The 15,910-nt window shown below is 36.5% G+C and overlaps 1 protein-coding gene across 1 annotated transcript in view; it reads left to right on the forward strand.

The window, feature by feature from the left end:
• alka (glycine receptor subunit alpha alkaliphile) overlaps positions 1-15,910 on the forward strand; it is a 100,482-nt gene that overhangs the window by 79,781 nt on the left and 4,791 nt on the right. Inside the window, exon 8 of the mRNA XM_081738885.1 lies at positions 13,490-13,627. Within this exon, the coding sequence (XP_081595011.1) occupies positions 13,490-13,627 (138 nt within the window). The remainder of the gene's footprint in view (positions 1-13,489; positions 13,628-15,910) is intronic.

Genomic DNA, 15,910 nt, shown 5'->3' on the forward strand with positions numbered 1-15,910 from the left:
GTTACCAAGTGTTTAAAAAAGCAACATTGATTGAAATACTTAATGATACAATATTTCGAAACCTTTTTTTTTTTTAATGTCAGCACATGCTTGTTTGTCATTTAGCTCTCCATACGTAATGGAACATTTAAATACGTTAAAGAATCTTTCCATATGTAAAAGAATGCTCAAAGTTAAGAAATAGAACATAATTATCGCCTGAGTACTAAAATAAAAGTCAAAGTAGAACAGAAACAACGTTTGTAATGGATATGAATGTCATAATTATCTTGAGATCCGTTATACATCGCTAGAAGCATAGTTCTAGAAGTCCTTGCGTTAGCTCATTGGTAAGCTGTCAGACTTCAAATCTTAAGGTTGAGAGTTCGAATCCCGTCTAGGTTAGTCCTTTTTTTTAAATTATATTTTCCGCAATGCATGAAAAATTATATAAAATAATTACATTAGAATACATAAGTTGTGTATATATAACATAATCATTATAGAACATAGTAATTATTATGTTTAAAATATAACATCTGAGATAATTTTCACAGTAGGTCGGTATTATATATGAGGATGTAAATACAACTTAAGAAACTCGTTCAATAGCAATAAATAAGTTATGTAGTGTATTTATTTGCATCTATTTGTCATACAGATGTAACTTCTCAATATTCTCATTACAGCATGTCATTTACATTCGTGAAATACAACATATTCCTACGGATATAGAAAGTGTATAAACATAGTATCCAAAGTCGTATCCTGCTTCAAGACACATAACTTTTCCCGATCCCCTTAACGTCACGGGAAGAAACACAAACTCTCTTTAGAACGGAATGTCGTTACTTAGAGTCTCATTCGAATACGTTGAATATGCTTTTGTATATTCATCTCTTTCTCTCTCTCTCTCTTTCGCTTTATTTATGTGTGTGTGTGTGTGTGTGTTGCGGAACATCCCAAGTTGAATACAACATTTGCCAAGTATATGAGCATCATTGTCATCGAATACCAGAAATTGAAAGTCGTGTTTCTTCAGGTTGGGTTTGCGTGTTCATGTTAGCTCACTGGTAGAGTACGGACTTTGCCAATAAAGAGGTCTTGAGTTCAAAGCCTACAGCTAATAATCATTCTTTTGTTAGTAGGATTGCACAGAAATCGGATACAAGGAGTGGTTTACTTCTAGAAATATTTTCAGAAGCGTTTAGGTAGCCCTGAAAAGGGCTGTTTTCGGGAGTTAAGGCGAGGACATTAATATTGTGTCCAAGACCCTTCTGAATTTATTACACGCTCCATTCTTCTGGGCATGGAATCTATTACATGGGTGACAAATCTATCTCCTTCCCCTACCTCCAGCCATGCTTCGGAAACAAGATGCCACAGGTCATCCTGAGTTCTTGGTGGATCTGCCTCAGGCCAACTTTCCCTTAGAGTACGCTTCACTTCTGCCCACATATTTTCCATGAGATTGAGGTCTGCTCCACGAGCGGCCAGTCGATTAAATCAATCTCAGGATGCCCTGCGAACCATTCCTGAATCACACGGGAAGTATGTATTGGCGACTGGTATTGCTGGAACTGAATTACACCATCAGGCTGAAATACTCGTACAGATAGCACCATGATATTACTGATAATGTCTAAGTACTGACAAGGAAGGGTCACGCAGTGGCTCCGCTGAGATCCGAACGAGACAAATGTGTTTTCATTTGATATATTATAACTAGATAGATCCCAAAGTTATACGTGCCACCGAGCGGAATATCGTGAGTTACAATATATTTTGTAATGTAAGAACTACAAAGCTGGCAGAATATTTTGACCGAATCATTTGTTCGGAAACGGTTGGGTAAATGGAAAACTCGGATAATATGTATCCCGTCATTTTCAAGAACACACTTTTTCGGATAAAAAAGTTTGCCCAGGATCCTCGCAGGGTCCCACATGGGGTCCAACTCAAAATTTTCAAATGACAAGAGGGATTAAGTAGCACATCGTTTGAAAGCTGCTGCAAAATGAAAGAAGATGCAGCAAGTCTCGACTCTCTACGACAACCCTGTGCAAAATGGCGGAGGGTCAAAATGTAAACAGAAACTTAATTGAAAAGTCAATGGTCACCCCTATAAATCGGAAACGGTGAAAAATGTGAAAATAGGAAAGGAAGTCTGGCATTATTTTCAAAGTACAACAATTTAAGGTAAAACGTCTTGTCCCAGGGTCCCCACATGGTCCCAGGTGGGGTCCAACTAAAAAGTTTCAAATGGCAAGAGGGGTTAAGTAGCTCATCGTTTGCAAGATCTTCTTAAATGAAAGTAGATGGAGCAAGTCTCTACTCTCTACGACAACTCTGTCCAAAATTGCGGCGGGTCAAAAAGTAATCAAAAGCTTATTTGATAAACTATGGCCACCTCGAATCCAAGATGGCCGGTTAAAACTTATGTCGTTCATAACAGTACAAATTTAAATCTCTATTTTTCTCTATTATATATTTAGAAACAATAGGAAGATTAAAGAACAATTGAATTTCGATTCACCTCAACTATAATTTCATTCGGTAACAACACATATATGTTTTGTTTGGTTCCCTCGCCATCATTTACTTTAATATAACGAATATGCGATGAACACACAACTCTGACTTCCTCTAATTTTGTCATACGTAGTTCATGCATAAAGGACTTGCTGCACCAGTAGGTGGGTGGCTCTATTGTAATTCGTAACTGCGCATTCGTGGCGGTTACATTTGTATGTCATTCATTGGTTTGATCACAATACTCCAAGCAATACCAAATATACAAAAAAAAAAAAAAAAAATCATTTGCAAGATTGGCGAGTAGTACCAAACCATGTGTAAGTCATTTCAGATTTCGAGTTGCGCCAAACTTTGTTGGTTTAATTACGGTATTCCAAGAAATAACATATTTATATACAAACTCATTTTTCACGCTGACAGCCATATTGGATTACCTCCAACACCAGTGGTTTGAGCTGGACATGCGTTCGATACATACTATGGCATTTTGAACTCAAGACGTTTCGTTTTTTGAACATTTCGCATCTTTTCGTCATCCACTGATCAACATTCATGCCAAATTTGGTTTTCCTAGCTTCAGCAGTTTGGTATGCCTATCCTTTCGATATAGGTTTTAAGCTGTCTCTTGGATTCAAGGTGGCCATAGATTTTCAATTAAGCTTTTGCTTATATTTTTACCCGCCGCAATTTTGGACAGGATTGTCGGAGAAAGTCGAGACGTGCTCCATCTTCTTTCACTTAACAAGAGCTTTCAAACGATGTCCTACCTCTCTTGCCATTTGAAACTTTTTAGTTGGACTCCACCTGGGACCATGTGGGGACCCTGGAACAAGACATTTTCACGTTGTGCTTTGAAAATAATGCCACGCTTTCTTTCCTCTTTCCACATTTGTTTTACCGTTTCCGATTTATAGGGGTAGTCATGGACTTTCCAATTAAGATTTTGTTTACACTTTGACCCGTCGCCCTTTTGCACACGGTTGTTGTAGAGAGTCGAGACTTGCTGCATTTTCTTTCATTTTACAACAGATTTCAAATGATATGCCACTTAACCCCCCTTGCCATTTGAAAATTTTGAGTTGGACCCCATCTGGGACCCCGCGGGGGACCCTGGGGCATTTTTTTCTTACCACAAAAAGTTTCTCGTTGAAAATGGTGGGATAAGTGTTGGCAGAGTTTTTCACTTACTCAACCATTTCCGAACAAATGACGGTTCAAACTATTCTGCATGGTAATTTTTTGTAGTTCTTACATTACAAAATATGTTGTAACTCACGATATTCCGCCCGGTGGCACGTATAACTTTGGGATCCATCTAGTTATAACATATAAAATGCAAACACAATGGTCTCGTTCCGATCTCAGCGGAGCCACTGCGTGACCCTTCCTTGTGAGCATTGTCCAGATGTCCTTCAATTCTATGAAGCTGTCCTGCTCCGCGACTGGAAATCCAACCCCAACATAAAATAGATACATGGCCACTGCGATTGCAAGCAGCCACATATCCATGGTCATATCGGGTGCCTCTCGGACGATACACAAAACGGCGTCCCTCCTTTGATGTTGTGAATATGGATTCATCTGAGAAAACTACGTTTTCCCAATTGAGACCCACATTCGCCTGTGCAAACGCGAGACGGTAAATTTTGTGGTCGTCTGAGAGTTATTCCTTCACGGCAGCAACACGGCCACGTAACCCAGCATGACGAAGCCTTCGCAGAGCTGTATGCTTTCTACCAGGAAAGAGAGAAACTTCCCTTAGCTGTCTAGGCGTCCTTAGTGGGTCTAACCGGGCTTCGTTTACTAATCTCGCATCTTGGGCTTCGGTTGACACATGCGGACGACCAGGAGATCGTAAATTATCAGTCTGACCTGTAGCACCATATTTCCGAATCCATCGCCTTCCTGTAGAGGCCGGGACACCTACTCGCCTGCTAGCTGCAGTTGCAGAATAACCTTCCAACTCCCATAAAGTAATTACTGCTGTACGTCTATCCATAGTTACCAATGTTCTGAGCTGTGAGAAGGAAGCAATAGGTAAAAGCTAGTACCTGACGTGTGATTGGTTACTTGCACGACACGCCTATTGTGGGGAACAGCGTTGCCAGATCTAGCATAATGATGCTAGATCTAGCATAATTTGCATGTCTCTAGCATCTAGCATCTTGCTTTTAGCATCCTGCTCAAATCTAACACAATTTCAGCAAGTTTATCAGAAAGCCGTAAAACCTGGAGATGAGAAAGAAGTTGGTCGTGGGAAGAAAAAGAACGGCAGAAATGTATCCTCTTCCATTGATTCATACAGTCGGTAAACCATACAGGCAGTCTTATTTTCCGAAGTAAGTTCGAAACGTCTTTGGGATTTTTTGTGGCTCCACCCAGGGTTTTCTAATCCTTTAACTCCGAGGCATGGGCGGAGCTATGGGGGCCATTCTCCCCCCAACTTTTTGACAACTTCACCATCTTTATTTCTGACTTCATGATCATATTTATTCCTGAAATGACAGCTCCGAGACCGACCAAAAATCTTCCGCCCCCCCCCCCCCTAGCAGACGATTCCCAACTCCCCTTATGCTGCGAAGTAATTTTCTTTCAAAATATGTAAACAAAAACTTTGCATTCATTTATACGATATATACGCCATTGAGTCTGGCAACGACTGCATTAATTTAGCTGAGTTAAAATTTTGGTGCGTGAAATATTGCATTCTTGCTCTCTGTGTATTTTAAGTTACGTTATCGTATCTCAACTTCGTTTTTTTAAACTCCTGAATTAGTAATTATGAGGATCTAGGATAATTTGACCGAATCTAGCATAAGTTCGATCAGGTTTTGGAATAATTCCGAGCTGTGAGTCTGGCAACGCTGGTGGGGAACGACTTGGTCAACGACTCGCGAAAGAAATCTGAAAATGGTGTGCCGTAATAATAATATCAAAAACAGTTTTTATAAAGGAATATTAATAAATACGAAAAGCTGTTTAAAGAATGAATTGTTATACTGACTTTACACGTATAAAAACATATACCATATACCAAACAGATTGAGCGATATGATGATAGCTGTTTTGAGACAAACTCTTTCGAAGTCCAACTTCGGGTATCTTCGGAAAACAGTAAACTAAAGCTGCTGGTTCGAACCTCCAAAGCCAACCTTAGTAATCGGGAAACGATGTACAGATATGTTTTTCCTTCTGTTAAATATAATAAGACATGTTGAAATGGTATTAAGTGTAGAAAAAAGTAACATTGAAATACTTAATGATACAATATTTCGAGACTATGTATTCACACTCTCGTTTCGTCATTGTGATTTCCATACCGAAAAGAGCATTTACGTATGAGCTCAGTTATATTTCAGAAGCAGCTTCCGAAAAGCGGTCATGTTAGCTCAGTGGTACACCACCGAGCGTTTAAATCGTGAGTTCGATACCCGTTCAGGTGAAATTCTTTTATGATATTCTTCTTTCCTCAATGCATGAAAATTATGTAAAATAGTTACATTACAATTCATCAGTTGTATATATATTTTCATATCATCAGTTGTATATATCAGTTGAATATATATATTCATATCATTTCACGACATAAGTAATTCTTATCTTTAAAATATAACATCTGAGGTATTGACAGAACGTCGGTGTGTTATGTGTGAATATTGAATACAAATTTAAAAAATCGTGTAATAGCAATAAATAAGTTATGTAATGTATTTATTTGCAGCTACTTTCATCGCAGATAACTTCTCAATATTCGCATTACAGCATTTAGATAGAGCATATCGAAAATCGGATCGTGGTCCAAGACAAAAAACTAGCTAGCCCCAAACTGTCACGTAAGAAATTCGCGAATCGCAAAAGTAAAGTGAAGAGATTGAGAGCGGTAATTCCTTAATCGCTCTCTCTCAACTCTCTCTTATCTGCATTTATACACATAAAAGTGTATGTATGTATGTTCCAACATAACTCATGTATGCATAGGGCAGGGTTTCTCAACCTGGGAGTCGCGGCCCCTAGGGGATCGCGAAGATAGGCGGAAGAGATAAATATAGTTAGAATCTAATACCAGAAATTATTTTTAAATATTATTTTTAATTTTGTTCTGAAAGGCATACTTTTGTTTTTTATACACACTGTAAAGAACAATAAAAAATAAGTCTACTGAACATTTTCAAAGGGTGTAGAATTCGTGTTACTATTCGGTTCAAAGTCTTGTCGTTGCGAATTCTGTCGAGAAATTTGAAGCTTAAAATATACAAAACGATAATCATGCCTGTTGTTCTGTATGGTTGCGAAACATGGTCGCTTACTTTGAGGGAAGAACATAGACTGAAAGTATTTGAGAACAAGATCCTTAGAAGAATATTCGGACCCAAGAGGAACGGGAATGGGGAATGGCGGAAACTTCATAACGAGGAACTACATAATTTATACGGTTTACCCAACATTGTTAGGGTCGTCAAGTCTAGAAGGCTTAGGTGGGCAGGTCATGTAGCTAGAATGGAAGAAAGTAGAAACGCTTTCAAAATCTTGACTGGAAGACCAATCGGAAAACGACCATTAGGAAGACCTAGGCGCAGATGGGAGGACAATATTAAGATGGATTTCGCTGAGATACGAATACAAAGTAGAAACTGCATCCAATTGGCTAAGGATAGAAGTCAGTGTAGAGCTTTTGTGAACGCGGCATTGAACCTCCGGGTTCCATAGGCCATAGAGTTAGTTAGTTAGTAGAGTTGTTTAAAAATGAATTTAAATCAAAGAGGTATGATATAAAGCTAATGAGAACTGTATATTGAAATACTAGAAAAATACACATGCAACAAAACCTGCACATTGAAATACAATTAAAATTAAAACCTAATGAGACACCTAAGCATGGTGTAATTTCACCAGTTCAGCAATGTCCGGTTCAATCTTCATGACGAACATTATCAAGCCATTTTCAACTGATAAGCGATTTCTTATCTTTGTTTTAATGTTTACCATAAAAAACACACTTTCGCACAAGTACGATATAGCAAATGGAATTATTACTTTTAAAGCAGCAATCCCCAGACCAGGATATTCTTCTCTCCTCATCAGGCAGAACTTGTCCAAGTCTTCGTTACAAAAAAACAGTTGCAAAGACTTGTCGCATGATCATTCTATTATTTGGTCAAGAAGTTGTGGGCTTAGATCGGATACGTTAATGGCCTCTTCAATGAAGGAGTTTAACATCCATCTTGAACCAGCGCCTTCGTCGTTCGGAATATAGATATTACAGTTACTGTATCCACTGTCAGTGCCGGGCGCCGAAAAAAGGGGCCACACATTTCGGAGGAAGTGTGTTACTCATGTTAGGAAAGTGCATGTGCACATGTGTAAAATAGAAGGAAAAACGTAATAAAATGTGCTCAAAATTAAGGAAAGGTAGGGTTTATTTTGAAAATGTTATTGAGCTTCGTGCCAACCATGGTGGCGCTTCGTAGCTAGTCTGTCGACGTCACTCATATATACGGTGACATCGTACTATACTCTCGCCCCGGGCGCTGATTTTCCATGGCACTGTTCACTATAAACAAAAAAATGGATTCTACTATTATAGAAATAGGTATGTTAAAAATCCCACACAAGCTTATTATAAAACAAATTATAAAAGGGTCGCTGGCAAGAGCGTGTGATAAAAGGGGATCGTGATAGGAATTAGATTGAGAACCACTGGCCTAGAGTAATTTTAACCACATTTCTTATAGTTTCGAAAAGAGTGCTGTCGGGTTACCTATGGTGAATGGGAGGGGGATACATATAAAAGATTGGTAGAAAATGATCGATATTAGATTCATAGTTTTCGGGGTCGCTTAGATAAATAGTGAGACCTTCAATTTCGCTTAACTCCGATTAAGCTCTCATTAGTAGGGATGGACACGAACGACTTTTCTTTGAAACTCGACTCGACTTGAAACAGACATCTTTGAGGTCTACTCTTGGACTCGGCGCGAAAAATATCTTCCAACTCGACTCGGATTAGAGTCAAGTCGAACCAAAACGAGCAAAATCCTGTGTGTAGTCCTACCTGGACAATACATAGACAATAATTATTCTATCATCAATTATACTACTATTACTACAAATAATAATAATAATAATAATAATAATAATAATTATTATTATTATTATTATTATTATTATTATTATTATTATTATTATTATTATTATTATTATTATTATTATTATTATTATTATTATTATTATTATTATTATTATTATGACAACACCGTGTACAAACATGAACAATAGATGGTTAGTAAAGGAATACTAAAAGCTAGTTGACTGCCGACGTCGGTAGTCATGAACTCTACAAGGCAAAGACATCGTTCATTACTCTAAGCTGTAAGCGTCGGTGGACTACAGATGGTCAACTATTGACCTCTCGCCAGAAATTGGTGGCCCCGCAGCGACGATCCGTGGTGGCCCAAGTTCCATTTTGAAAACTTTACTACCAGCAGCAGAGACGCGATGAAACGCCAACGAACCACAAAATTACTCTCCCAAAATATGTCAAAATGCCTATATGTGTGATTTGTTTATATTTAGATGAATCAAAAAACACAAAACAAATACCCGGGGTGGACGCAAACTATCAATATTACGATTACTAGGCACGTGTTCTTCTGACTTCCCCACGGAAACGATCATAAAAAGCTTGGTTGTTGAAGGATAAATCATTGACGTCTTAATTTAGCCAATCAGACAAACCCCTATATCTCGAGTTCTAGAAGGTGATACCATGAACCGTTTCAGATTTATTGCTTCCTGGTGGAGTACTATCCATGAGCAAAATTTGAGCATAATAGCCGACATGCATCTTCGGTGCCTCTTATCTTTAGTACAATTTTAACCAGAGATGGTGTGGGTCAATGAAAATTTGATCCACGACCCACCATGACCCACTATCACCCACCACCCAAATGCCCCATTGGCCCACTCTGATCCATCAACCATCGTGATCCACTCTGACCCACCACCAACTATGAACCACTCTGAACCATTGTGACCAACTCCGACCCACCAAAACCCATCGACATCAACTCTGACCGATGGCCCACGTCCTCCTCTCCATTGGCTAAAGAGGTTACACTTGTAATAAAACAAGACTGTGAAATTATCACTTATCGGAGTTTGAATTTCTACCGTTAATGGCTCAAGCACCTCTCTGTTACAATACTGGTGGGTCTGACCTTTACGATATATAATGGCAAAGTGTTTCTCATCTTCCAAATTAAAATGAATTTAAATTTATCATATATAATTATTTCTTTATTGCCTTACAGACACATTTCAGTAGAAAATAGGGTGAAATTTGAAAGTTTCAAATCAAGGAAAAGTAGACCAACGTAAAAAAACAGAGAGAGAGAGAGAGAGGGAAACTAATTTTCTATATAATTAAGCATGCCGTACTAATTGAAAATGCCCATGTAATTAAGTTTAGAATACAAATTTTATGGCCATTTTTCTCTAACTTTATGGCTTGATTGCCTTATGCTCGGAACGCTCCATATATTAAACACCAGCTTCAGCAATTATAAATAGAAAGCAGTGGGTATAAAATTCAAAAAGAACTTTAATTTGCATTACTCAATTTGTTTCTCAACTAATATCAATCGTTTTCGATTATTTTTACAAATCAACCCACTACCAATTTCAAATATATAGAAAATGCACCCCCGTCCCCCCCCTCATAAAAGATAATTTTAAAAAATGCCAGGACATATTCTCTTTATTTTTAATAAAGAGTTATATGCTGAATTTCAGCTCTCAGTTGAACGGCTTGTGAGATACTCAATTTTTCGCTCATGTGGTTCGGATTCCACGTTAATCAGTAGGTCCACGTCTCATATAGCCTCGCTGCTGAAAGGGACGCTAAACTAAACTCAACTCAACTCAATTTTTCGCAAAAATTCGGACTTCTACTCCCCCTAAGGATATGTATTATAATGAAAGTGACACGCGTATGATAACTTCCCAGTTGGGATTGGAGCCTGATTATATACCAAACGTCAATTTATTTGACTTTGCAATTTGACCGTGATGATTACGCAGACATAGTTACTTTCAATTTTTTATGATACATATCCTTATTTCATATGTTACAGATGATTCAAAAATACTTTTTCAAGCAGTTAGCTCCTCTAGAATCTCACAGGCTGCATCCCAAAATACAACTCCTACTATCCTATGACAATCCAAAAGTGACTGAACTGTTTTTATTAGGAACAAATGACAAAAGAAAAAATGGAGATCTTGAAAGTAAAATGTAGAAAAGCTCGGTGCCCCCAATAACTACATATTTCTCCGCCCCTTCATCCCGAACTTAAAAATAAAACTTAATTCTAATATGGTTAATTCGTGAATTTATTACAGTTAAATTCCACTCACTACATGCTACAGCTACAACTATGTAACAAAAAATAACAACTGTGAAACATGTTCTGAATTACTATTAGATTTCTTACGCTATTATTAAACATATTAGAATAGTAAAAGAGGATTGTTCGTGAAATAGTATATTTGCTCTTGATTTATAACTTTTTCATACGGAAAAAAATAAAATATTATTCAAGTTTTAAACTTTGCACTCTGCAAATATGTTGCCCTCTAGGCAATGGGACTAATGTGAAATGTGGACTATTGTGGACTAATGGGAAATGCTGCACTGTTAGCGGCGCTGAAAACTTACGATTCGATTCTAATATCGAATGATTTCGATATTTTTATGTCGCTACGTAACCACCCTGGGTGCTAATGGGAGCTTAGTTGGACTTGAATTGAAAGTAGAATCATTCACCTAAGCGACCACGAAACTATGGATTCGATACTAATATCGACCCGTTTCTAGCATTTTTGATATGTATCCCGACAGTACTCTTTTTCCAGACTGTAAGAAATATAGTTAAAATTGCTCTAGATATATCAGAATTATGTTGAAATACACACATAAATCCACTTTTATATTCTGTATAAATAGAGAGTGAGCGAGCGAGCGAGCGAGAGAGGGCGACTGAAGGCATCACCACTACCACATTGCAAAAGCATATATCAGGAATTGAATTGAAAATCTATGTAAAGACTTTCTGCTGTGGCATGCTTCATAAGGACAATTCCAGTCTGCTCACGTGACCTTTGGGGTTCATGAATTTTTTGTGAGCGTTCCGACTTTGGATTCTCTGTTTATACCTTCTGTTTATGCATCGAATAACTTTTCAAGAACATAAATGACATTCTGTATTATGAATGTTGAGAATTACCCTCTATATGACAAATAGCTGCAAATAAATACACTACATGATTTATTTATTGCTATTGAACGAGTTTCTTAAGTTGTATTTACATCCTCATATATAATACCGACCTACTGTGAAAATTATCTCAGATGTTATATTTTAAACATAATAATTACTATGTTCTGCAATGATTATGTTATATATACACAACTTATGTATTCTAACGTAATTATTTTATATAATTTTTCATGCATTGCGGAAAATATAATTTAAAAAAAAGGATTAACCTAAACGGGATTCGAACTCAAAACCTTATGATTTGAAATCCGACAGCTTACCAATGAGCTAGCACAAGGACTTCTAGAATTATGCTTCTAGCGATGTATAACGGATCTCAAGATAATTATGACATTCATATCCATTACAAACGCTGTTTCTGTTCTACTTTGACTTTTATTTTAGTACTCAGGCGATAATTATGTTCTATTTCTTAACTTTGAGCATTCTTTTACATATGGAAAGATTCTTTAACGTATTTAAATGTTCCATTACGTATGGAGAGCTAAATGACAAACAAGCATGTGCTGACATTAAAAAAAAAAAGGTTTCGAAATATTGTATCATTAAGTATTTCAATCAATGTTGCTTTTTTAAACACTTGGTAACAAGTCTTATTATATTTAAAAGAAGAAAAACAAATCTGCAAACTTTTTCCCGATTGCAAAGGCTAGCTTGGAGGTTCGAACCTGGCTTACTTTTTCCCGAAGATACCCGAAGCTGGACTTAGAAAATTATTGCCTCAAAACACCAGTAAAGAATGCGCTCAACCTTTTTGAGACAAGGTGTACATATCCTATCTGAAGAAACTTGCTCTACGTCTTCAGATGTACGGGAACGATCTGAAGATTTGTTGTGTCTTACCGAACATCCAGTTTCAATAAATCATTTAAGCCACCAATAAATAGTAGGCCTACTGGGAAGATCTTTACCATACTTTGTACGAAAATTACGTTGCACAGTTGTCGCAGACTTGGATTCTTCAAACCAAAACACACAGCTAGTACGTTCGGGACCAGTAAAGGCAGCTATCTTTGCTACAATTGCCGCTAGCGCTTGCAGTGGCTTGTTTCTGAAGTAGTGTACTACGTGAGTCAAAACTTGTATTTTGCTACAAAAGACACCTAAACCATGTCTGTAAAATAAAATGAAGGCCTATGTTTAGCAGAAGGGGTCCAGCTCTTTTCTCTAAAAAATATTACAGTTTTGGTAATTTCTGGTCACGTTCGGTTAGTTTAGGGCAGGTTAGGTTAGTTTAGGTTAATTTAGTTTATGTTATATTAGTGTAGGGGTCCCGCATAATTTTCCAAAAAATGATAGAATTTCACTTATTTCTACTAATATTAAATTAGTTTAGGTTAGTTCAGGTTAGCTTAGGTTAGTTTATGTTAGGTTAGGTTAGATTTGGTTACGTTATGTTACGTCTAAGTACTTGCATCATTCATTTCTCCTGTAAATTTTGTGTCTTTTATGTGCTTCTGGACCCCTTGTACTAAACATACTCCAAAATGAATACGAGTTTTCAAAGTTGTAAAGTTCTTTTTGATACACACTTTAAAACCTTTCGTTCATTATTGTGTAGAGTTGTTGCTTATATTAACGTTACAAAAATATCAGTTATTTATGAATGTTAATTTATACGAAATATTATGTTTCAGGCTCTTGATCTCTGGATGGCAGGATGTATGGTTTTTGTATTTTCTGCTCTCGGAGAATTTGTAGTAGTTAAAGTATTAGATGTTCGCTACCAAAACGAGAAAATGTCCTCAGTGAAAGTAACCAGAATATTTCCAATAGTAAGTACAATATCTTAAATAGCAAAATTAATATATTATATATATATTGCGATCTGATCTTATCAAAATGCCGAATAACCTAATTTATATAATCGAACACTAAAATCTTTAATCCAAAATTGATTATTTATCACGATAATTTCAATAAAACTTGGTATAGTAAGGCAAAGAAATTATAATATGTATAATTAAACCACAATCACTCATGTTTAGTTCGATTTCACGCCCTCTTGAAAATGTTTTGAATATCACACCTTCCGGTAATAGTATACATGAGAACCCCCTTGTCTTCTGTGCGCGAGGATACTTCTTACTGTTCCACTACGTAGGGAAATCATGTTATTTCATGTGCAAGTGGTAATAGAACACAGAGGAAACCCAGATCATGTTGTATTCACACTCCGATATAAAGTGTGAATACAGCCTGATCTGCGTTTCTTCTGTGTTCTATTACCACTTCTATATGAAATACCACAAATTTTCTACGTAGTGCAATAGTAGGAAGTATCCATGTGCACAAGACATGCGATATGCGTTAAATTCCCCCCCACACACACACACACATAGTCATAAAGTACAAGGGCACTACACATGCAGATATAAAGTACAAGGGCAAATGTGAGGAATGAAAGTAAAAAGACAATAAGGAGCAGAAAGCATTCATTTCGACTCGCCATCAAATAGTAGGAGGATATATTCGAGCTACTTCCAAGAGAAAGTTGTGAAACAACAAAGCTGAATACAGGTACGTTCTTTTTTATTTTCGTATCAGTCAATAAGTAAATAAAAGTCGCTTTGTTACCCCCTTTGTAAGTTCGTACATAATCAATGAATAATCCCTAAAAGTATGAGCGTCCTGCTCCTTCGGGAACTAATGCAGCTTCATGTATACTATATCCATCCTTCATAATGGAGAACTTGGGGGCCAGCGCAGAATTTGATCATGTAATTTGCTTTCGTGTTATAGTTTTGCTTCTGCTATTCCAACGAAAAGTATGGGGCATTGCTATTGTATTACCCATCTCAACTCACTCTGATCCTCCCCAAATGACAAATGAACAAGTTTGTCTCTTGAAGGGACAGAGTCAAAATAAGAATCTGGGTAAAGGCAATTAACTTCAAAAAGAGAAGTATAGTTGTAATTTAACTTCGAACTTCAGGTATTTAAAATACTACTTCCTTCGGTTTTTGTACCTTAAATTTTAACTACTGCTCAAAATTGAAAAAAGCTGGGTTGTGGAGTAATTATTGAATTATATTTTCACCAATAATATAATGTCACTTTTCATTCTTAATCAAATTTCTCAAATCCTATTTCATTAAAACTTCTATTTGATTTAAACTACTCGCTGAGTAAATCAATGCGTTTCTAAGAAAGAAAGAAAAAAAAGTAACAGTTTCGCCAACTATCCACAAAGACGATATATTTAAGCTCCCAGTTCATTAAAACTAACTTTAGCAACCACAAAACTTACATAGATAATTACTGGAAAGAATTAAACTATTACTTGCTTATATTTTTCTTAATATTTATTATTTCCGCGTTAGCAAATCAAATTTACATCTGATGCAAATGGCTTCCACACCAGTTATATTTTAACAGCCTAAATGTCTGTCTGTTCACTATTTAATTGCATAGATGTGTAGATCTGGCTACCGAAGAAATCAATATCTTATGTACCAGACTCTTGGCCTAGACAACATTTACAAATAATCGTTGCACCACTTAGCTGCATCAGACGCTATCTACAATGGATAGTTGGTGAGTATCTATAGCCAAGTGGATAGTTGGCGAAATTTATACGTTAATAATTTTTACACTAAAGGTGTTGTTTGCTCAGAGAATAGTTTAAATCAAATTTAAGTCTATTAAAAGCAAAGCTTGTACAATGAAAAATGAAACTTCTACTCCAAGGTTGAACATGGATCAAAATAATTGCAATAGAGCATGAAAATAGATAATTTATTTGATCAGTAAAATTGTTTGCTCGTTCATTATTAAGCAGTTCTCTCAAATTCTTAATCAAAAATCACGTTAACTACAAAAATTATATTATGGTGTTATTAGTTTATTTTTACTCGTAATAAGAATTTTCAGATTTGCCCATTATTTATCAATTTAATCAAATTTTATTGGTAACAAATTTATTAATACAAAATAAAATATTACAGCCATTGATACTCTGATTTAAGTAGAGAGATAATAGCAGAGGCAGAACCTATTCTTGGGATATTGAATCCAAATCAGGAAACCATTTCTTGCTATCTTACCGTTTTGCTCTA

The sequence above is a fragment of the Thermobia domestica genome, chromosome 14 (genome assembly GCF_964235325.1).
Source record: "Thermobia domestica chromosome 14, izTheDome1.hap1.1, whole genome shotgun sequence".
Taxonomy (NCBI): Eukaryota; Metazoa; Arthropoda; class Insecta; order Zygentoma; family Lepismatidae; genus Thermobia; species Thermobia domestica.